The 23,573-nt window shown below is 33.2% G+C and overlaps 1 protein-coding gene across 1 annotated transcript in view; it reads right to left on the bottom strand.

Moving 5' to 3' along the window:
• The window catches only part of LOC130449419 (follistatin), an 81,897-nt gene that overhangs the window by 43,016 nt on the left and 15,308 nt on the right, over positions 1 to 23,573 (bottom strand). The window contains exon 2 of the mRNA XM_056787227.1: positions 10,488 to 10,658. Within this exon, the coding sequence (XP_056643205.1) occupies positions 10,488 to 10,563 (76 nt within the window). The 5' untranslated portion in view covers positions 10,564 to 10,658. The remainder of the gene's footprint in view (positions 1 to 10,487; positions 10,659 to 23,573) is intronic.

Raw genomic sequence — 23,573 nt, 5'->3', positions numbered from 1 at the left:
GGGGATTAAAGATTGAAATTATTATAAAAATAGAAAAAAAAGTTGCAAACATAGAAATCTAAGAAAGGTATGGACAGATGGAACGTAAAAACAAACAAAAAAGTTGAATATAATTTGGAGGAAATAGTATTCAACGAAACTTAGCGGATATTCTTGGAGAATGGGGATTAAAGATTGAAATTATTATAAAAATAGAAAAAAAAGTTGCAAACATAGAAATCTAAGAAAGGTATGGACAGATGGAACGTAAAAACAAACAAAAACGTTAAATATAATTTGGAGGAAATAGCATTCAACGAAACTTAGCGGATATTCTTGGAGAATGGGGATTAAAGATTGAAATTATTATAAAAATAGAAAAAAAAGTTGCAAACATAGAAATCTAAGAAAGGTATGGACAGATGGAACGTAAAAACAAACAAAAACGTTGAATATAATTTGGAGGAAATAGCATTCAACGAAACTTAGCGGATATTCTTGGAGAATGGGGATTAAAGATTGAAATTATTATAAAAATAGAAAAAAAAGTTGCAAACATAGAAATCTAAGAAAGGTATGGACAGATGGAACGTAAAAACAAACAAAAACGTTGAATATAATTTGGAGGAAATAGTATTCAACGAAACTTAGCGGATATTCTTGGAGAATGGGGATTAAAGATTGAAATTATTATAAAAATAGAAAAAAAAGTTGCAAACATAGAAATCTAAGAAAGGTATGGACAGATGGAACGTAAAAACAAACAAAAACGTTGAATATAATTTGGAGGAAATAGCATTCAACGAAACTTAGCGGATATTCTTGGAGAATGGGGATTAAAGATTGAAATTATTATAAAAATAGAAAAAAAAGTTGCAAACATAGAAATCTAAGAAAGGTGTGGACAGATGGAACGTAAAAACAAACAAAAACGTTGAATATAATTTGGAGGAAATAGCATTCAACGAAACTTAGCGGATATTCTTGGAGAATGGGGATTAAAGATTGAAATTATTATAAAAATAGAAAAAAAGTTGCAAACATGTAGAAATCTAAGAAAGGTTAGGATAGATGGAACGTAAAAACAAACAAACAAACAAAAACGTTGAATATCATTTGGACGAAATAGCATTCAACGAAACTTAGCGGATATTCTTGGAGAATGGGGATTAAAGATTGAAATTATTATAAAAATAGAAAAAAAAGTTGCAAACATAGAAATCTAAGAAAGGTATGGACAGATGGAACGTAAAAACAAACAAAAAAGTTGAATATAATTTGGAGGAAATAGTATTCAACGAAACTTAGCGGATATTCTTGGAGAATGGGGATTAAAGATTGAAATTATTATAAAAATAGAAAAAAAAGTTGCAAACATAGAAATCTAAGAAAGGTATGGACAGATGGAACGTAAAAACAAACAAAAACGTTAAATATAATTTGGAGGAAATAGCATTCAACGAAACTTAGCGGATATTCTTGGAGAATGGGGATTAAAGATTGAAATTATTATAAAAATAGAAAAAAAAGTTGCAAACATATAGAAATCTAAGAAAGGTGTGGACAGATGGAACGTAAAAACAAACAAAAACGTTGAATATAATTTGGAGGAAATAGCATTCAACGAAACTTAGCGGATATTCTTGGAGAATGGGGATTAAAGATTGAAATTATTATAAAAATAGAAAAAAAGTTGCAAACATGTAGAAATCTAAGAAAGGTTAGGATAGATGGAACGTAAAAACAAACAAACAAACAAAAACGTTGAATATCATTTGGCCGAAATAGCATTCAACGAAACTTAGCGGATATTCTTGGAGAATGGGGATTAAAGATTGAAATTATTATACAAATAGAAAAAAAAATATGCAAGAATGCATCAAAGTTTTTATAACCTTTGTCTACTTTTCTTATTAAAAAGTTTGATATAAATAGTAACAGTTCGATAAAGAAAGATGGAATCATGGAAGGGTGGACAAAGCTCCCATTCCTTCACTAACTAGAGGAACTCATTCGGAGCGTTAAGCACTACTCTAAATTAGTCTGTTGAAGCTATCTGACGATCTATAGAGAATTTCTACTGTCTCAGCTATTTTACAAACTTTCAATCGGTGGTAAATCAATACGAGATTATGGATATTTGGTACAAAATCCTTCGTCGTAACCGTTTTCGAAGTACTTGGATGTGGTTCATCAAAAATCGACTTGCTATTATGCTGAAACTTATTATTTTTTGCATTCGTCGTTGCAGCTTCGTAGCCGCCAGGAAAAAAAGGCTATTTTTAACCTATAGTTAAGGTCTTCTGGTAGTTTAACATATTGGAAAGAATACATTTAGGATAATTCTTTGTATTATTGCAAAATATCTGGTTTTGAACAACCCAACTGGTTATTTTTTAAAAATATTGGCAGGTGTATAATCTGGATCCTGCGTTTCCTGAAATTCTGCGATTCCAGAAATGCTGCAGGAAATGTAGCAGGATCTTCTAATTCTGTGTAGATAAAACCAATTTTAACAAAGAATACGTTAATTGAAAATATAACATAAACCCAATCAAAATTAAAAGAGTTTATAAGGAGATTGGAGCGTATATAAAGGAGCAGAAACTTGGAATGGAAGTGGAAAGAAAGTCGGAGATAAAATTAGCGAATTGACAATTACTAAGATGGAATAATTGTATTTAATTAGAGTAATAATATTATAATTATATATATATAATTGAATAGAACTCCTTTGAGTCCACATTAAATGAGGGATATTAAAATCGAACCTCAACCTAAAGACTCATCGATATAAGTGCATGTGTTGTTAGGTTATTATCATTAATATTTGAGCCATTTTGGACGCAAAGTTTTATTTGCTGCTTTTTTTTGAAGAGAAAGACAGCAATTGGCTAGAGCTCCATTAGAAAACGTGTAAATATTTAAATAAGACTATATAAGGCTTGTTCATCTATCAAATCGGGAACTTTCCTTATAACACTCGTATATAAAAAACTTATATAATTTAATATAAAGTATATATTCATAGGACAAAATAACGCTGCGATTTATAAGTAAACAATCAGAGAATAAATATAACGATAATAATCTAAAGAATGAATGAAATAAATATCGAATTCAAAAAATGAAAAAATAGTAAAGCGGTTACAAAACCTGCTATTGTAGACACGTTTGAATGAAGATGAAATTCTTTGTGTAACAGAAGAATGGGCGATACTTCATACAGGGTTTGATTTAGGTCAAGATAGATCTCTCAATCAAGTTTATTAGTTTATCAGCGGGTTTCATCTTCATATCAATCAATGAGGATGTTTTTCTTTTTAATTTGAATTTAAAACTTGTAAAACATTTGCTATAAATCGATAAAAAAATACAGGAAACGAAACAGACGGCAAATGAGCTGTAGAAGACACAAATTATTTAAAAGATATTGCGATATATTACATCAGATTTTTACCTCGTATAACACGAAAAAAGAAGAGCTGGAAGCTAAGATAAAGTGTTATAAAATACCCCAAGGTACGACATTGAGTGATTTGATTGAGAAAATTGAACGAGAAGGAATAATCCTACTTAAAAAATTGAAGAAAATCAATTGAAATTATACCTGAAAATCGAATGAAAATAACAATCACATCCTTTTATCACAAAAAATGTCATAATATCTCCAGTCGGTAGCTATTAAACACTCTTGGAGCTACATAGTAGTAGACAACAACGGTGAAGAAGAGAAAAGAAGATTCCGGAGTTGCGGATTAAAGCATTGGGCGTTGACAAATGTTGTGAGATGCCACGACTAAGGGAAGATGGACCTACGGACTTATCCCGCTGGTAGACACTTGGGTTAGCAAACCAGATGCTTTTTGGACACGGATGCTTCAGAGAATACCTGCACAAGTTCAAAAATGAAGATCATCTGGAGTGTCTAACCCATGCAGGAAGCAATTTCATTGCCTTATCCGTTGCCAACGTTGAGCTATTAACAGTTTACTGCGTTTTTAAATAGATTAACAGATGACATTCCACGGATATCTTTCCTGTCGACGCCAGTGCGATAAGTTTTTCGTGTTTGACGTTATCTAAAGCCTTGGACAAATCGATAAAGTACAGGTGTACGTCTTTGTTCATATCTCTGAATCTCTGGATAAGAACTTGTATATTCAATTTTGTATCATTTTGGTTAAAACTTTCGTTATTTTATTATTGTTCACAGTGGTTCGCATCTGGTTTTCTAGGGATAGCGATAAACCAGTCTTCAGGAAAGGAGAGTAACGTCTAAAATATGTTTTAGGTTTTTATACATCAACATTCGCCGTTTATGTATTAAAAATTGTTGAGAATTCCAAATTTCTTTAATCTGTTTACATCCTATGTGAAATATTATTGTGAAATGAATCCGGTTTCCAAAATATTTATAGCTTCAACTAATATTGATACTTTTTAAATTAAAAGAATCGTAAAAAATTATTAGTTCCAGAAATAAAACGTATTACCTGTTGACGTACGCTTCTTTGCCAAATATTTTCGTTGGGCATGACAAATTACTCATAAATTTTTTTTCCATATGACATCTATTTATTTATATATTTCCTACTAATAATTACGTAAATATATTTCTAAAATAGATGGCTCGTATTATTTCTGGCTCCATATTAATTAATATTTCCGTATATTTCAATAAAAACTACAGATTTATTATACACAGTTGCCAACAGTTGCATCCTGGATTGGTACGTGTTTAAAATGTTTATCTGGTAGATTAAATAGTCATTTTCATATATATTTTTTAGATTCTTGCTAAAATTTAAGCCATTTTTGACGCTTGATTTCCGTTTGACAATCGTTTAAGTAAGATTTTTCTTAAAATTGAAAGAATTAAGTATCCAACTGCCAATAAAAATCATTATGATTATAGATAAAAGATGTCTTTTCTTTCCTTTCCTTTATTAGGTCAGAAACTTTTCAGATACCCCTTGTACACTAGGAACATAAGAATTTTTTTAACTAATAGACTTTTTGGAATTTTCGTAGAAGCATTTCCATCCTGTGAGGTTTTGGTGTTTATCTATATTTTAATGTATTAAAAAAGATAACTATATATTACGTAATTACAAATAAAAATATCCATCCGACAAGAATACAGGACACTAGAATTCTAACTTCTGCAAATGCAGGAACAAACCACCAGCTTGTAATGGCAAAAATGCGAACAACCATTCAACGTTCTTGTAACAAACCTATCGAAGAAGTAAGCAAATTGAATATAGAATCCCTATCAGACTAGTCGACAAAATACCTTTATCAACAAAGGCTAGAGAGAAAATTGCTGCTAATAATATCCAAGAGACAGATGACATCGAAACAGCATGGACAAAACTAAGAACTAATATACTACAAGCAGCAGAAGAAGCCTGCGGAAGAAGGACTATAAAAAAAGGGGGAAGAACAAATACAAAACCGTGGTTTAGACAAGAAGTCAAGATTCTAGCCGAAGAGAAAAGAAAATCGTACCTGCAATACAGATCCAATGCAACAACATATAATGACTATAAAGCTGTAAGAAATAGAGTCAACGAAAATATTCGAAAAATTAAAAGAGATCACTGGGAGAAGTTTTCGAATGATATGGAACATGACTTATATGGGGGACAGAAAAAAATGTGGAATCTTCTGAGGGAAGGGAGAAAACCAATAAAAGAATAGATACAAAATACAAAAATCACGGCAGACGAATGGGAAAGACATTTTGAAAAACTTTATAGTTCAACACAAGCTAACGTATCAGCACAGGAATTACCCTACGAAGATGAAAACATCAATGGAATACAAAATAGGATTTTCTCCCTGCATAAAATACAACAAATGATAGCCAAGATAAAGAACAGAAAAGCCCCAGGCATCGACGAAATAACAAACGAAATGATCAAATATGGAGGCGACAAACTGTATGATGAACTACAATCCTTCTTCAATAAAACACTAGAGGTCAAAAATGTACCATCTGAATGGAAAGTATACTGATACCGATTTTCAAAAAGGGAGAAAAAACCGATCCCCAAAATTATCGAGGCATTAGCCTAATGAGTACGGTTCTGAAACTATTCACTAAAATCTTAGCAGAAGAAGTAATGTCTACCGGGATATGTGAAGAACAGCAAGGTTTCAGAAACAACAGATCTGCTATAGATGCTATATTTATAATGCGCCAAATAACTGAAAAAGCCATAGAGTTTAATAAGGCAGCCTTTATCTGCTTCATTGATCTCACCCAAGCGTTTGATAGGATACGCTTAACTGATGTTATAACTCTACTAAAAAAAAGGAACGTTCACCCCAATATAATAAGAGTTATCGAAAAACTTAACACCGATAATTATACCTTTGTGAGAATGTCAAACAAATTAGGCAATAAAATACCTGTGGCAACTGGTATCAGACAAGGGTATAGCCTAAGCCCAATCCTGTTCAATATTATAATGGACGAAATCATCAACGAAGTAAAGCAAGCCGGGAGAAGATACCGAATGGGAGACAAAGAGATAAAAATAATATGCTATGCTAATGACGCAGTAATCATCTCGGAAGACGAAGATAACCTACAGAAGCTCCTATATAAATTCCAACAAATAGCGAACACGTACAAAATGCAAGTATCCAGAAAAAAAAATCTCTGACAATATCTAAAGAACCGAGAAGATGTAAACTAGCGATCTACGATCAGAACGTAGAACAAGTGATGTCCTTCAAATATCTAGGGACAAACATAACAAGCGATAGAAAACTAAAGAAAGAAGTAAAAGCACAAACAACGAAGGCAGCATTAATATCAGGATACCTTAGAGATTTAATTTGGCGAAATAAATACATGAGCACAAAATGTAAAATTAGAATATATAAAATTTGCGTAAGAAACTAGAGCGGAGAACACAACCACTAAACGGCTCCTAAGAACAACAGAAATGCGGACTCTGAGATCAATAACAGGACATACGTTACTCGATCGGAAGAAAAATGAAGAAATAAGGGACATGTGCGATATTCAGGATGTAGTAAGATGGGCAAGTAGCCGCAGAAGTGTATGGAGAGAGCATGTTGACAGAATGCCACATGAACGGTTAGCAAAAATTGCAAAGGAAAAGAAACCAGACACAACTCTACCTCCTGGACGACCACCTATAGTAGTATGAAAGCTGGTCCTCAGCATCCCAACTACTCCTGGCAAATCCTTGATGAAAATACAGGACCTAGTCCTAAGGTAAGAAGAAGAAGAAGAAGAAGAAGAAGAAGAAGAAGAAGAAAAAAGATAACTAAACTCAAATCAATTATTGAATTATTTATCACTGATAAAGACAGGAACATAAAGTAGGTAAAAGGTGAAATGTAGGTCTAATAATCCGGTCAATTTAGAATCAAAAAAAATTTATTCAAGATCAAAGGTGAAAAAGAATATTCTTGACAAAAATTGTAGATTATAAAAATATCTACAAATAACGTACCAATACTTTTTTCCTACGAGCTACCGTTTCTGAGATATAATGATTCAAAAAGTTTTTAATGGTTTCAGTAGTAAACTGGTGGGAACTGTCATATAAGTTCATCAAATAAATTATCAATCAATTTCTCTCGCATTATAGACATTAAATACGATAGTAAATCTGAAACATTATAACTTTTCCATCTTATATCTCAGAAACGGTAGCTCGTAGGAAAAAAGTATAGGTACGTTATTTGTAGATATTTTTATGATCTAAAATTTTTTTCGAAGTATTTTTATCATAAAACTCACTGTTTTGCTGATAATCGAAACTCATTTTTTTGACCTTTAGCCTTGAATAAAATTTTTTCTATAAACGGAAATGATGAGGGACAATCAAATTTTATTTTCAATTGCATTTTAAACAATTTTACTGATATTCAGCTTGATGGAAGTTTATGTAGCTTCACTCTTATTTTTTGGTCTAATTTGACCGCACTGTAAACTTTTTCATTGAAAATTCAATGACAAACCTCTCCAAATAAATATTTTTAATGACTTCAACAATGACAATCAAGTGTGTTTTAAACAAGAAGTAAACAGTAATAGTTCCACGAACCCATATTTATATTAAATAATTATAATTAAACAAATCTGACTCAGAATTTTCAATGGCAATGAATTGTTAAAATTATTTTTCAACCCTCATTTGATACGCCCCGTGGAGTCCTCCAAACGAAGTTGTAGTATGTGTCTTCATGTCACTTTAACAACAATTTTTATTGTAAATATTGTCGCGATTGTTTTGTGTATTATTAAAATAAAATAAATACATAATCCAAATAAATAAGAGTGTATTCAACTTGAAGGGATTATGAATTGTTTTTTAAACTTATTTTAAAATTTATGTCACCCGAAATAAGTGTTTGTTTTTAAAATAAGGTAGGTCCTAACAAACATATTTTGTACGTACACAACACGATTTATACTGGGAATGACGCCAAAAACAATAAAAAATAATGTGGCGTCGAGATTCCGAAAAAAAAAACTTCGAAATGCTGTTTTCATTGATCAACATTCATCATCTGATATATTTGGTTCATTTATTAGATGTACTTTTCTCAACTTTTATTTCAAGAATGTGAACAATTACTCAAACTTGTACGATTTTTAATTATACTTATCTTTATGACAGCGATTTCACCAAGGTACTCATCAGATATTGATAGAAATTGTTAACGACTATCTGAAGAATCATAATGATATTTTTGAGTTGTTAACCTCATAGATCAGAAATTTTAGTTAAAAATCCACTACGGCAAGGTGGAAAAAAAACGTACAGTCGCAAAAATTACAGGGTTTGTTCAAAATTTTATGCTTTTTCAGAAAATCATAAAATTAGAAACATCGCACGATAAATTTTATTTCTAGAGCCATCAAAATAATTTTCCGTTAAATTTGACTTGTTATGATAAATGATACTTTTCAGATCAGGTAGTTGGCATTACAAAACCAAGATGGACGTCTGCAATGGTATTCCCGACCCGCAAACCAACAATTAAGTACTTAGTACTGTCAAAATTTTCAAAATCTGTCTTTTTTTGAGTTTGCTGGCCAAACATTTTTCTTCCTGGTCTTCGGGAATTGTTGATGACAGCACACGTTTCCAATGTGAATATCCGGTATAAAGAAGTGTGATAACTGCACCACTACTTCGAGACAAAATGGAGGTTAACTATGAAGAAGTTGCCGTGTTTATTTTTTCTCAAAAATAAGTTAATTACAGTATTATCTTTAGAAGGAATAATTATTATTAATGGGTGAATGTGGGAAACTATTTCTATAGCAGTCGAGAGTGCAGGTTCCAAAAGAAATACTACGTGCAACAATTTACATTTTCTAATTACAAATTATGTAATCGCGATACGAAATAACTGTACCCAATGCAGATTTATATCTACTTATATGTAAGTACTTAACAGTCTCTTAGTATTCGAGATCTTTGTTTCAGATCTTAAACTGTTAGATAAATCTGAATCGGAATGGACTTGACTTTTTATCAGGGACAAATAGTACAGTCAACAATGTTTTTGAAACAATACTGAACAATCCGATTTATATTAGAACATTTTTTTGGGGGGGAGGCGGTCTAAAGTTCTTAAACAAAGTGAAAATCGACGTTTCGGCAAATATATTACCATTATCAGGGTAATACAGAAATGAAAATATCTTTAATAAAGCGCTTTATATCTAAGTAGTACTTTATATTGAATTTCTCTTCTCAACACGCTATCTAGAAAACTTTCTATACAATATTTGTGAAATTTTGGAAAATAAGTAATTAATCGTATTATTTATCACAATCAATTTGAAAATCGACGTTTCGGCAAATATATTACCATTATCAGGGTAACACAAGAATGAAAATATCCTTAGCAAAGCGCTTTATATCTAAGTCGTACTTTACATTGAATTTTCCTCTTCATCACGTTTTTTAAAAAACTTTCTATACAATTTTTGTGAAATTTTTGAAAATACGTAGTTAACCGTATAATTTATCACAATCAACTCGAAAATATATAGAATTTTTTGTAATCTGAAACTTTCATAACTCAGAATTTTAATGATCAAACTTACATTGAATTTCTGAGAATTTCACGTCCCACATTGTAAGCAGCTGATGAAAAATCACACTGTATAAAAAGACTAGGTGGATTATGTGTAATCGTAATTTTAATATTTGTACTTACTGATGGAAAATTAGCTCTTAAAAGCTCACTCCAAAAACTCGCTAAAAATAACACAGTAAACAAAGCCCATATCAAATTCAACTTTTGCTTCGGTCAGATATACATATTACGTCAATTATATCGTTGTTTCTTTTCATCATAACTACTGTCAATTTAAATAAACTATTACGTATGTCTTGTAGTTGGTCTTGTGAAGAAGACAATGTTATCAGTTGAGTCACGTGATGGAAGACCTCCACCATTACTACTATATTAATTGTTCACCGATTATGAATACTCACCTAAACAAAAATGAAACAAATAAATGAAATGGGCAATGAACAGCAATCGAAGTCTAACGGCAAGTGCAGCATTCATTTCGATTAAGACAGTCTAATGACGATCTAGTCACGGGCCCGGGGGCCCTTAAGCCCCTAAGAATTCACATGCTCCTCGATTTTCAACCATTCAACCTGAAAAAATGGAAATAGTTAATAGATTTCACTTATATTCAAGAATATTTTCAAGAATTCTTATCTGTCGACTTCAAATCTAACCTCAAAACATTTTGATTACATAGAGCCGTTTGTTTTTGATTTATATCATTTGAAATATATATATATTTATAGTTAATAGAATTAACCCTCTATGAAATTGACTTGCAGCCTGTCGCCAAGGTCAAAATTTACGTCTTTCAAGTGTCAAAATGTATTGTATAAAACCGTGATTTCCAAAGTAGTCCAGGTGAACCACCAGGAGTTCATGAAAATTTATTAGGTTTCGATAGTAAAAAACTAAAATGTTGACTTGACTTCTATCAATAAACGCGGATTATATTTTATGAAGCGATTACTTAAATACCTTCAACACAAAATCAAAGTATCAAACTTTTTTTTTTCGAATACTGTTAATTCGTCGTTGAAACTCAGCCACAACGCAAGTTTCTATAGATACATCTAATCGTCACTTTTTTTAAAGATATGGAAATCGGTAGATGCAGGGAGGTTCACCGAATTCAGCAAAATTTTGAAAATGTACAACATAGACTTTGAATATTCGAATTAGTACTTGTTGTAACTGTCATATTGAATGGCCACCATAATTCCCAGATTCAAAAAAGATTACTTTTCATGTAGAAACCATAATGGCAAGGTACGACATCACTAAAAGGGTGTTTGTAACTCTTTTAAAAGTATTATTTGATGATGAACCTAAAAAGGGCATCGAAACATATGTTTGAGGAATTTGCTTCTGAGGGTTTGTGGAAAATGGTGTTATTTTATTAACAACAAATACGTCCAGCATAAAATAAATTCACGTTTTATTGGTTGAGCAAAGATAATGGTACCCAACTCCATGAATAATGAACCGTATTGTCCATTTGTTCACTCATTTGGTATAGGTAACACTCAAAATATACTACTTATAATAAATTGGGCTCCATGAGTGCCATGTGCGAGAATTGTGCCAATGTGGAATGCGAAACTACCAATAAAATGATAAAATTATCTGTTACCTTACCCATAAGTTTCTGGTTCATAACTCAACTGTGTCACGCTTTAATTTTTTTTTCTTTTTCTTAAGTTCGCGAGCCAACAACAACAACAACTTTCATAGGCGTCCTCCAGGTAATACTAGGAAGATTAATTAAAGAAACAAATATGAAAATTCACCATTATATGTGCGATTATAATATGTAATGTGTGTTTTTTTGAAACTGTTTCTGATTTGTTATTGTTATTGTAAAATATTGTCTCACCAAAGGTTTTTCCAACAACAATAACAAATAGTATTTCATCAGACTTTATCAATTCACTATTAGATCAAAATTACCCTATTATGGATTCTGAGACACCCTGGAATGATGGGAAACGAAATAAAAAATAAGCCCACGGGGGCAGACAAGTCCTTCATGGAACCTGAACCCTTTTGTGGTATTAGCTACATAACAATGGAAAAAGCACTAGAAAAGAAGGTAGATAGAAACCAAACCAATTATTGGGACTACTTACAGATCAGCTGTAAACACTGGGTCCCCCAGTATCGCAGCTAGAAAGGGGGACACTAGAGATCCTTTAGGTCGCAATGAAAAAGCTTCTAGTATAAGGCTTATCTCGTGCCTCTCCACTCACCAAGGGTGTAAAGAATTGTGGAATCGTTAATATTCGTTATTTTTGGTTTATGGGCATCTTGAAGATTTTCAAAACTACCCCAGCTTATTTTCCATAAAGATGAACAAATCTACGTCTGCCAATCGGTCTAAACTTAATCAGTACTGACGAAATACCAATGATGACGAGGAATAATAACCGCCACCCTAAGTCATCCACGATTAGAACGGTATTACCCCGAAAAGAGAGTGAAAGAGAATTAATTGACCTTGTCAATCAGTTTGGACAAGCTACTGATATAAGAAGAAGTCTTCTCACATAACTAAGGATACATCCCAACGTTTTTAAGTCTGAATCCCACCTAGATGCTTCCAAACATATCCCAAACAAATGACCTCTCCCAGTACAGGTCTATCACGTGCCTCTCCACTCACCAAGGGTGTAAAGAATTGTGGAATCGTTAATATACGTTATTTTTGGTTTATGGGGGCCTTGCAGATTTACGAAAACTTCCCCAGCTTCCTTTCCATAAAGATAAACAAATCTACGTCATCAAATCGATCTAAACTTAATCAGTAGTGACGAAATACCAATGATGACGAGGAATAACAACCACCACCCTAAGTCAACCACAATTAGAACAGTATTACCCCGAAAAGAGAGTGGAAGAGTTTTAATTGACCTTGTCAATCAGTATGGACAAGCTTCTGATATAAGAAGAAGTCTTCTCACATAACTAAGGACACATCCCAACGTTTTTAAGTCTGAATCCCACCCAGATGCTCCCAAACATATCCCAAACAAATGACCTCTCCCAGTACAGGTCTATCACGTGCCTCTCCACTCACCAAGGGTGTAAAGAATTGTGGAATCGTTAATATACGTTATTTTTGGTTTATAGGGGGTCTTGCAGATTTACGAAAACTCTCCCAGCTTCCTTTCCATAAAGATAAACAAATCTACGTCATCAAATCGATTTAAACTTAATCAGTAGTAACGAAATACCAATGATGACGAGGAATAACAACCACCACCCTAAGTCAACCACAATTAGAACAGTATTACCCCGAAAAGAGAGTGGAAGAGTATTAATTGACCTTGTCAATCAGTATGGACAAGCTTCTGATATAAGAAGAAGTCTTCTCACATAACTAAGGACACATCCCAACGTTTTTAAGTCCGAATCCCACCCAGATGCTCCCAAACATATCCCAAACAAATGACCTCTCCCAGTACAGGTCTATCACGTGCCTCTCCACTCACCAAGGGTGTAAAGAATTGTGGAATCGTTAATATACGTTATTTTTGGTTTATGGGGGCCTTGCAGATTTACGAAAACTTCCCCAGCTTCCTTTCCATAAAGATAAACAAATCTACGTCATCAAATCGATCTAAACTTAATCAGTAGTAACGAAATACCAATGATGACGAGGAATAACAACCACCACCCTAAGTCAACCACAATTAGAACAGTATTACCCCGAAAAGAGAGTGGAAGAGTATTAATTGACCTTGTCAATCAGTATGGACAAGCTTCTGATATAAGAAGAAGTCTTCTCACATAACTAAGGACACATCCCAACGTTTTTAAGTCCGAATCCCACCCAGATGCTCCCAAACATATCCCAAACAAATGACCTCTCCCAGTACAGGTCTATCACGTGCCTCTCCACTCACCAAGGGTGTAAAGAATTGTGGAATCGTTAATATACGTTATTTTTGGTTTATGGGGGGTCTTGCAGATTTACGAAAACTCTCCCAGCTTCCTTTCCATAAAGATAAACAAATCTACGTCATCAAATCGATTTAAACTTAATCAGTAGTGACGAAATACCAATGATGACGAGGAATAACAACAACCATCACTAAGTCAACCACAATTAGAACAACATTACCCCGAAAAGAGGGTGGAAGAGGAAATTAGAAACCTCCGACACCGAAAACTCTGCTGAAGACGTTGTTATTTTTTCTTTCACTGATTTTTTTTTCAAGTAAGAAAACAATTAAACAACAATTACATCGTATGTTTGAATTAGGACATACTGTATACATTATTATTGTATGTATAAATTGAAAATATTAATTGACGGGTTCCAATGAAAATTACTAATTGAATAATCGAATTCATTCCAAATTACAGTTATATAAAAATGACTAAGAATTGGATTTTTACATAAATGGGTGAAAGGATGTTGTCCGTTAATTAGTGATTATACGGCAGTAAGACATAACCGTCTTATTTCAATTTTCCACCTAGTATAATTTACAAGTTACAATGTAACGATATTCCGCCTGAGGATACAAATTTACATAGCATTTAAGTATATCATTCTTGACCGACACTGTGGTTACATGCAATAACTCTCACGAGTTTCGGTTCGTCTCATTCGTTTTGCGAATCAAATTGTTTTATAATATATAACGTATGTCCTAATAGTTTCGGCACAAAATATCTCATAAGTTGGAATTAAGAAGATTTTCATCACCCTAGAGTGTAAACCTGTTAACTCACTTCAAGGTCATTGACGTTGTCTTCAATTCGGGTCTCAAACCCGAACGAGGGTTGCTAAACCGCTTTGATGAGACGTAATAACGTCGAAACTAGTCAGTAGTTACAACAACAAAAAGGTCGATTGACATCACGCTTGGCGAGGTATTAGCCAGGAAAGTAGTTGTTTTCTCCTTTGAAGAACGACAAAATTCATTTTCGAAATTTTGAATTTCGAAATTATTTCAGAGGAGATCAGTAGAAATCTTTTATTATGATACAGATTAGAGACCTTCCTTCTACTAATTATTGGTCAACTCTGGAACGTCTATAAATTGAAATGCTCTCTTCTGTATTGGGTCGAACATCCTCAGGGTGTACTTGCGAGCTGAGTGAGTACACTACATCAAAATAAGATACTTTTTGTACAAGAAGAACCTTAGAAAGGTGGGTGGCGAGCAAAAATGATCAACGAGCACGAGCAAGTTCCATTAATGATAATTATTAGAAAGATATTTGAACATATATCAGGTTTGTACCAAAATTTGCACATTATACTTGAAATTTCAGTTAATTCATTGAATATTAGTTCCTCTAGACCAGTTAGTTTTGATTTTGATTGAAAAAAAGTCGTTTGTGTTAATAGGGTAGATAAAACTGTGAAGGAATACAATGAAATTTTTTGTTTGTTCCACTTTCTAAAATAGGATTCAATCAATATACTTCTATCATTTGGTTATTTTTTACTGTGCCCTAGCTAATACCAATAACCCTTTTCAACTGAATTAATGTTTTAACACATCGTATCCTAGAGAAAAGAATTAGTTTATTTCATAAACCAAAATGAAATTAGAACAAAATTAAACAACAAGAACGGCACTGCAAATACCACATCAATTTAGGGGACAGAACACAAAGAAGCGTTAAAAAAATAAATTCGAATCCTGAACTATTTATCTGTAGTTTCCGCAAATCTTCGATTTGTGGAATATCAAAAACAGAACATCATGATGTAAACATAGTAATAAGTCAGAAACAGATTATCCTATTAATAGCTATCGAAAATATTTAGAACGATGAATATCTACTTCATCGAAATATATATATACTAACCATAACTAACCTAGCCTACTAAACAAATTTGTTCGCGTGGTATGAAGTAGGCGGATAAAAGAATAATAGCCCGGTCAAATTAGACCTAAAAATAAGTGTGAAACTACATAAACTTCTCCCACTAAGCTGAAAATCAGTAAAATATGATTAAAAATAAAATTTTATTCAAAGGTGGGTTTTTCGAGATTTTCAACAAAACGGTGACTTACATCATAAATTTACTTCAGACAAAAATTGTAGATCATAAAATTATCTACAAAAAACGTATTGATACTTTTTTTTCTACGAGGTGCCGTTTCTGAGATATAACGATTCGAAAAGTTGTAATCGTCATAATATTCATGAGTATACATCTCTATAATTGTAATATACTTATGTTAAAATATTTTTCTATCGATCATTATAACTCAAAATCTAAAGTAAGTTTCTTAATTTATACGACAATATAACCTTGAGACAATATCTATCTCCTGTTCAATTGTGTGCGTAGCTAGGGTTGTATACCTGCTGGAATAAATAAAATACCGTTAGTCTTGAGTGTCAATTGATAGTGAAAACACGTCTTAATCCTAACCTATATCCTTATGTTTCGAGTTTTATTACAAAAATGTCAGAATATTGTTTTATTAGTGCTAACCTTTCAACTAAAAGGGAAGTTGTTACTATTGAACGTTGTATGAAGACATTAATTCATGCAAGTATCTCTAAATTTTCTGATTATCTCCAAAATTGGAAACTACATGTCGTAAAAACTCGAAAGTCTTCTATTGTTGCAGCTAATAAAAGACAACGTGAATAACAAGAGGCCAGTAGATCCACAGTAAGTCCTACTCGTAGGTACTAAACTACGTTCCAGAGAATCAGATTTTTGTTTTGGAAAACTATGCTTCTTTTGTTGCCAGGAATTGAATGAACAGTATGAGAAAAGAAAATACTCGGATTTTTGTCGTCGAATTAGTCAAGAAGTACGCTTCCATTCAGTGATTAAATGCTGGAAGTAGCTCGGACTCTGACGATGCTTTAGCAAAAGCTGTCCTTGCTCCACACGAATTTGAATATGATTTAGTTGCTGCTGAAGCTAAATATTATCATAATTGCTATTCTTCTTCCTTGAAACCTTCCACTAGAGCTAAAAGGTCGGCTTAAGGACGAAGCTACGAATTGAAACTAGCGATGACTGTCAGTTCACTTCAAACGAATTACAGAATGCAAAACTACGACTTTAGATAACGGAGATAAAGCTACGACTAAACTGAAGTATGTTGATGAAATTATTATCAGAAATCAAGAGAATCAACATTCATATGCTTTTGAATCAACCCCGGTTACGAAAAAAAAATTAATAAAAAAGAATGATTCAGAGTTCTAGGCGTAGCTGCAGCTATTATTTGTGAAGATATTCAAACTACCCTGCACCAGGTCACAGATAAAAGTAATAAAATACCAGAATCGTTGAACGAGTGATTTTAAAGAATCCACCATCAAATTTAGATCATTAAAAATTAATATGCACAAATATTTTCCTTAGTATCATGATTGTCGTTCCAACGACAGTTCTTTTAAGTCTAGATTATAATTGGGTCTGGCAGTTTTTTTCATCGAAGCGTTTATGTGTACCAGGCAGAAAAATTTTTCAATTTTTCGTTCAATACGTTGCAGACAATGCTGAAAATTGTTACAACAAAAAAATCAGTTTTACTAGAAGAGCCTATGCCCTAAAAAAGCTCTTTAAGCAAAAAATTTCAAGGCAAAAGCTCAAGTACAGATCTATCAAAATGACGGTGTAGTAGATTGCAGTAAATTAAATATTTTGTTTATGGAATTGAAGCGGTGTCTTTCCTCAAAAAACCTGATGCACTATGGTTTTATGGGAAAAGGATTATTTTCAGCTTGGTGGGAATTTATGTAACTTCGAATATCTAAATTGGCCGGACTATTAGTGCAATATGAGAATTTTTATTAATAGAATACCAGTGAATTCCACAGAAATAACCAAACGATTTTGTTAATGAATAGTAAGTGATTTTAATATGAGGAAATGAAATATGAAAAATCTTCTGATTTGGATTTGTGACCGTAAGGTTATACTTATATAAACAGTACGACTCAATAATTTTCATACCTTGTGGAAAAACGAAACATTTTAAATGAAATTGAATTTTTTCACCTTCAGCTGTTTAGAAGTTATAAGCAGGTTAATTGGATGGAAAAATATTTTAACTATCTACTAAAAGAAGAGATACGTCTATGGATTACGAATGCTTCATCATTTTATTACTCTCTCATACATAAAAATAGACATACTGCGAAGAACTTGGTGCTAGGTAGTTAATCCTACCAAATCAAACATTTAGTCCGGATCTGTCACCATCAGATTACTGCTTTTTTGCAGATGAACGCTGAGTAATAAAGATTTTGGAATTAGGACTTCGTCAAGACACATAATGTAGTAAGGGGGCTGTCCACCAACGAGATGGTTGAACGATATTGAGAGAATGTAATCAAACTGAATTCATTTGAATTTTTGAGGTTATGAAAAGTTAGATAACAAACAGGATAAAGTATTAATATAAATAAATTATACTAACAAATAACAGACGTATATTTTAGTTGACAACTTGGCCATGGTAATTAATGAATTCAATTTATCGTTTACATCTAGAGGCTAGACGAGGTATTAACCTAATTTAACCGCCTCATTACAAGAAAATAATTACTCTCCTTGAATAAAGTGTGTAATTTACCTATACCTATTCCAGACTTCAAAGACAATTTATCAAATTAAAAACAAGTTTCACTTCAAAGTATATAAACCAGTACACTATTAAATGTATAAGAAAGAAGAATATCACTATGAAAATGCCCCAAGGATCTAACAATTAATGATTTTCCTTGTCAAAATATCTTCGCAAAAGAAAATCTAATTATGGTAGTTATTACCAACAGATGATGATAAAGTCGATCTGAACTTAATCAACTCCATTAGCGCTGGTCTTCTAATATCATTTATTATTAATCTCTCTGTTTCGAAAGGAAACTAAGATTAAATATTACTGAAATTAAAAAATTCACAAAATGAATAGCAAGCAATAAACAAACTTTTACAATAGTCCATAACGTCCATGACATCTACCCAACTGTCATTGCTCATTATAGTCTCTTTTATTTGGCTTCTATTGTATCCTGTAGTCACTTGAAACGAATCTACAGATCACCACACCAAGAAAACTTCCAACAACCCTTCGGAAATCCGAAATCTCAAAACGAGCCACATCCAAGAATCTTGGCGCGACGTATGGAGCTCTAAACAATATCCATCCAGCTACTTCTCAACTGTCCCTGATTTTTTTTAAATAGGAGAAGAATGGCCAGACTATCAGGACTTTTATTGTTTTGGTTTGCTCCTGATAACTTCGCTCTGCGCCCCTAGTACTCGATTCAACACATACTTACCTAACAGTACTAGTTGAACTAATGAACTTGCGTTTCGAGTTTTAGTAAATGAGACACAGTGGATGGTATAAGAGGGGAAGGATCCACTTGAACAGCTCAAAGAAAACTTCCAACAACCCTTCGGAAATCCTAAATCTCATCCAAGAATCTTGGCGCGAAGTATGGAGCTCTAAACAACATCCATCCAGCCACTTTTCATCTGTCCCTAATTTTTTTTAAGTGGGAGAAGAATGGTCAGACCATCATGACTATTATTGTTTCGGTTTGCTCCTGATAACTTCGCGCTGCGCCCCTAGTACTCGATTCAACACATACTTACCTGACAGTACTAGTTGAACTAGTGAACTTGCGTTTCGAGTTTTAGTAAATGAGACACAGTGGATGGTATAAGACGGGAAGGATCCACTTGAACAGCTCAAAGAAAACTTCCAACAACCCTTCGGAAATCCTAAATCTCATCCAAGAATCTTGGCGCGAAGTATGGTGCTCTAAACAACATCCATCCAGCCACTTTTCATATGTCCCTAATTTTTTTTAAGTGGGAGAAGAATGGTCAGACCATCAGGACTATTATTGTTTCGATTTGCTCCTGATAATTTCGCGCTGCGCCCCTAGTACTCGATTCAACACATACTTACCTGATAGAATCATCATCAAAAACGAGTTGCACTAGCCAACATGCGTTCGAGTTTTAGTAAATGAGACATTCGTCTGCTCGTCTGCTTAATTCTAGTTCTTAAAAAAATTGATTTTTCTTCCAAAATATTAAATAATTGGTCCACCAACACCAAGGTTTTTGTGCTTTATTTTATCACCCTAGGTGCAGTTGTAGAAGCTTTCACAGGGTGCAAAAAAGAATATTTAGGACACTGGCTGTGACATGTATGCACATATGTTTTAAGTTTGATATGTATTATGTATAAACCACGATAAACAACTGAGAAAAACATGGAATTGATGTGTGTATTCAACTGATTCGTTTCCTAACTACTTTTTTGTTCCCCATTGACAAAGAATAGCTCTGCGCAGACACTCGATTTTCATCACGTCAAGAAGCTGATTGTACTATATCAGCTTCAGAGTGAAAAAATGTTTCCAGAATTGGTTTGAGCGTACGTAGTTAATATTTTGGAACGCAATAAAACATTCTGTTTCGAATTTGTTTCTATTTCACATTTCGTAAAAACTTAAAAGGCAATCCTCGTAGGATCATAATGTTTAGAACAAAATATGACAAACTATTTATAGAGACGAGATTCTAACTAAATATTAATCAGGTATGTATATTTCGTGTAATTGGATTTAGTTTCGTATTGTTTATATGCATTTACTGATCTCTAATTGAATTTAATGAAACTATTTGAATAATTGAATTTTGTAAACTAGACGATCCAGACAGACATGAAATTACAAAACAAACTGTGATTTAATTTAATCCATGGAAAAAATAACGATATTAATGCATAGTATATTTCGGTTATTATGATGTTCTTGAATATAATTTTGAAAATACAAATTCTCTTCTTCCAATAAATCAGTAGAATGAATTAAATTCATCTTTTACGACGTTAACCCCAAACTGTTTAGAAATCAGACTTTAATCAAATAAGGACCCAAGAATATTTGGATAGACAAATTTGAAAAAGCGTTAGGATGTTTTCAGTCCGGAAAAATTAGCATGCAACACATCATTCATTTTCGTACTTCCTATTCGTAAGTCGCAATCTGTATACATGAAAGAAATTCTCGTTTATTACACTATAACTCATAAGTAGCTAGATCAAATTGGCTGAAAATTGGTGGGGAGCTGGCTTAGAACTAGGAGAAGTACTCAGGCTACTTTTTATCCCGTTTACGTGGCACATGTATATGCAAAAAAGTCGTGTTAGTAAAACGGCTAAACTGATTTGACTGTAAATTGGTGGGGAAGTAGCTTAGAACCAGGAGAACCACTCAGGATACTTTTTATCCCGTTTACGTGGCACATATATGTATAAAAAAGTCGTGTTAGTAACACTATTCATAACTGCAGAACGGCTAAACCGATTTGACTGTAAATTGGTGGGGAAGTAGCTTAGAACCAGGAGAACCACTCAGGATACTTTTTATCCCGTTTACGTGGCACATATATGTATAAAAAAGTCGTGTTAGTAACACTATTCATAACTGCAGAACGGCTAAACTGATTTGGCTGTAAATTGGAGGGGAGGTAGCTTAGAACCAGGAGAAGGACATAATATTCTTATTTTGCTTACGTGATACATAAAACGCAACTAATACGGAACCGTAATGTTAACTATGCTTCGTGCTTCTCGATCACAAGAGCAAAACGAGGCATCTCGCGAAACGCCGTTTGGCAATGCCAAATCGTCGAAAAAACCTGAACGAATAGATAATTTTTGAAGAAAGAGATTTATATGAAGTACTGATTTGAATCCTGCAGCGTCTCGATACGATTGCGGAACTGATTACTGCATTCGCATTGAGCCAATTGACGTTGTTTGCGAATTGAAGTTTTCCGAAGAAATGCTGGAATTGTGGTGCCTTAGTGGAAAAGTGAAAATGGCAAGAAATATATCAGAAATGTCATCAAAGATATGTATGAATAGAAACCGGAAGAAATTGGAAAAATTAGATGAGGTACTGCAACTGAATCGAATATGTTTTTACCATATTTACTCACCCGGTAAATTATGAAAATATAATAATCGTTATACCGAACCTGTATTCAAGTCAATTTTTTTTTAATTCAGATAAATTACCTAATTCATTATCTGTTAAATTCACTGTCTAATGTTCTTGTTTGTTCATTCAATAATGACCTTGCCTCTTCTTTTTTGACAAACAAAAATGGCAAGAGGTGCATTTCTTCGAATTTTGGGCTTATCTTCGCCAGACACCACTTGAGAAACGAAGACGCTGATGTTGCGAGTTGCGATGCATTTCATTGCTTGCGGTAGCTGCAGTAGACTTTTTTTTTATTTTTTCATAATTCCACAGTCGGTCTGGCCCACCTGGTCAACCAGAGGCGCATCCTTCATCAGGATTATCGTTAATTGATTATTATTCATTTCCAAATTATTACGCACTATAAATATTTAGATGAGAATGAACTTGTATGTGAAAAATTTCAAAATACTATGACCACAAATTTAAAGAATAAGCAAATAAAAGATCGAAATGGAATAGGAAGAAATAGAAGACGCAATAAAAAAAGTGACTCAACAACAGCTAAAGATAGAGAACAAAAAAAAAAGCAAAAACGCAAAAAAATGCACAAGTAAGAAACGGATGTCTAATACGGAGACAAGAAGAGAGCTACCAAATGCACTTGGTAGAAGCACCAACTAAAACTGAGATAATGGAGGTAATAAGCAAAGAACTACAATAAAAATGCCGGACGTAGGTGCTCCAATGGGAATGATAAAGTGAGTGGGAGACGTTCTGTAGTACTGAATGTTAAACATTTAAAAAAATCTGGGATCTAGATGAGATGCTTAGCAATTGTTTGCTCCATATGTAAGAAGAGAGAAAAGGCTAACTGCTTTTACCTTCTGGATATTGTATAAAGTACTAGCTAGAATCATACGAAACAGGTTAAACAAGAAAATTCGACATAAATTAGCAATAGGCAATGAAACAATTGGAGCTCTAGAAAACCTATCAAGATCTGAAGAAATCTCAAAGGTAGCGAAGCTAAGAACTCATAGGACTCTTGAAGAGAATGCTGAGTCATGTAGAAGAAAGGGGAAAGGAGATTAAATGCACGGGATAGAGTAGGGATAAGATAAGAAAAATTTTAACAAATCCTGAGATGAACATCTAGGTGTGCATCAGAGACTAGCGATCAAATTTTTGTTTGGATGATAGTTATGAATAAGGACTGAATTTGAAGCTATTATTTCTGGTTTCTGGACTAACCATGCATACGACTCGAAACAGCTACACCAAGTTCTATCAAGATCAAGAATATAATACCGAAGAAATTAATACAATTAGTGATAACAACACATATCGAAAACATAGTGTTCATAGAGGGAAACTTATCCGAAAAATTCAGAATAGAAAAGGAATTATTTATGGTGGATGCAGATGAAGTAGTGCTCACAACCAAAACAAAACAGCAGCTACAAAAGATGTTTTCAGTGTTTGAAAAAATGAAAATCACAACAGAGCAAAACAAAGAGTTCCAGTTCGATAAAGTAAAAAACCTTTGGAGTAGC

The sequence above is a fragment of the Diorhabda sublineata genome, chromosome 1 (genome assembly GCF_026230105.1).
Source record: "Diorhabda sublineata isolate icDioSubl1.1 chromosome 1, icDioSubl1.1, whole genome shotgun sequence".
Lineage (NCBI taxonomy): Eukaryota > Metazoa > Arthropoda > Insecta > Coleoptera > Chrysomelidae > Diorhabda > Diorhabda sublineata.
Note: the sequence above shows the minus strand (reverse complement) of the source record. Positions and strands in the feature narration are given on the sequence as shown.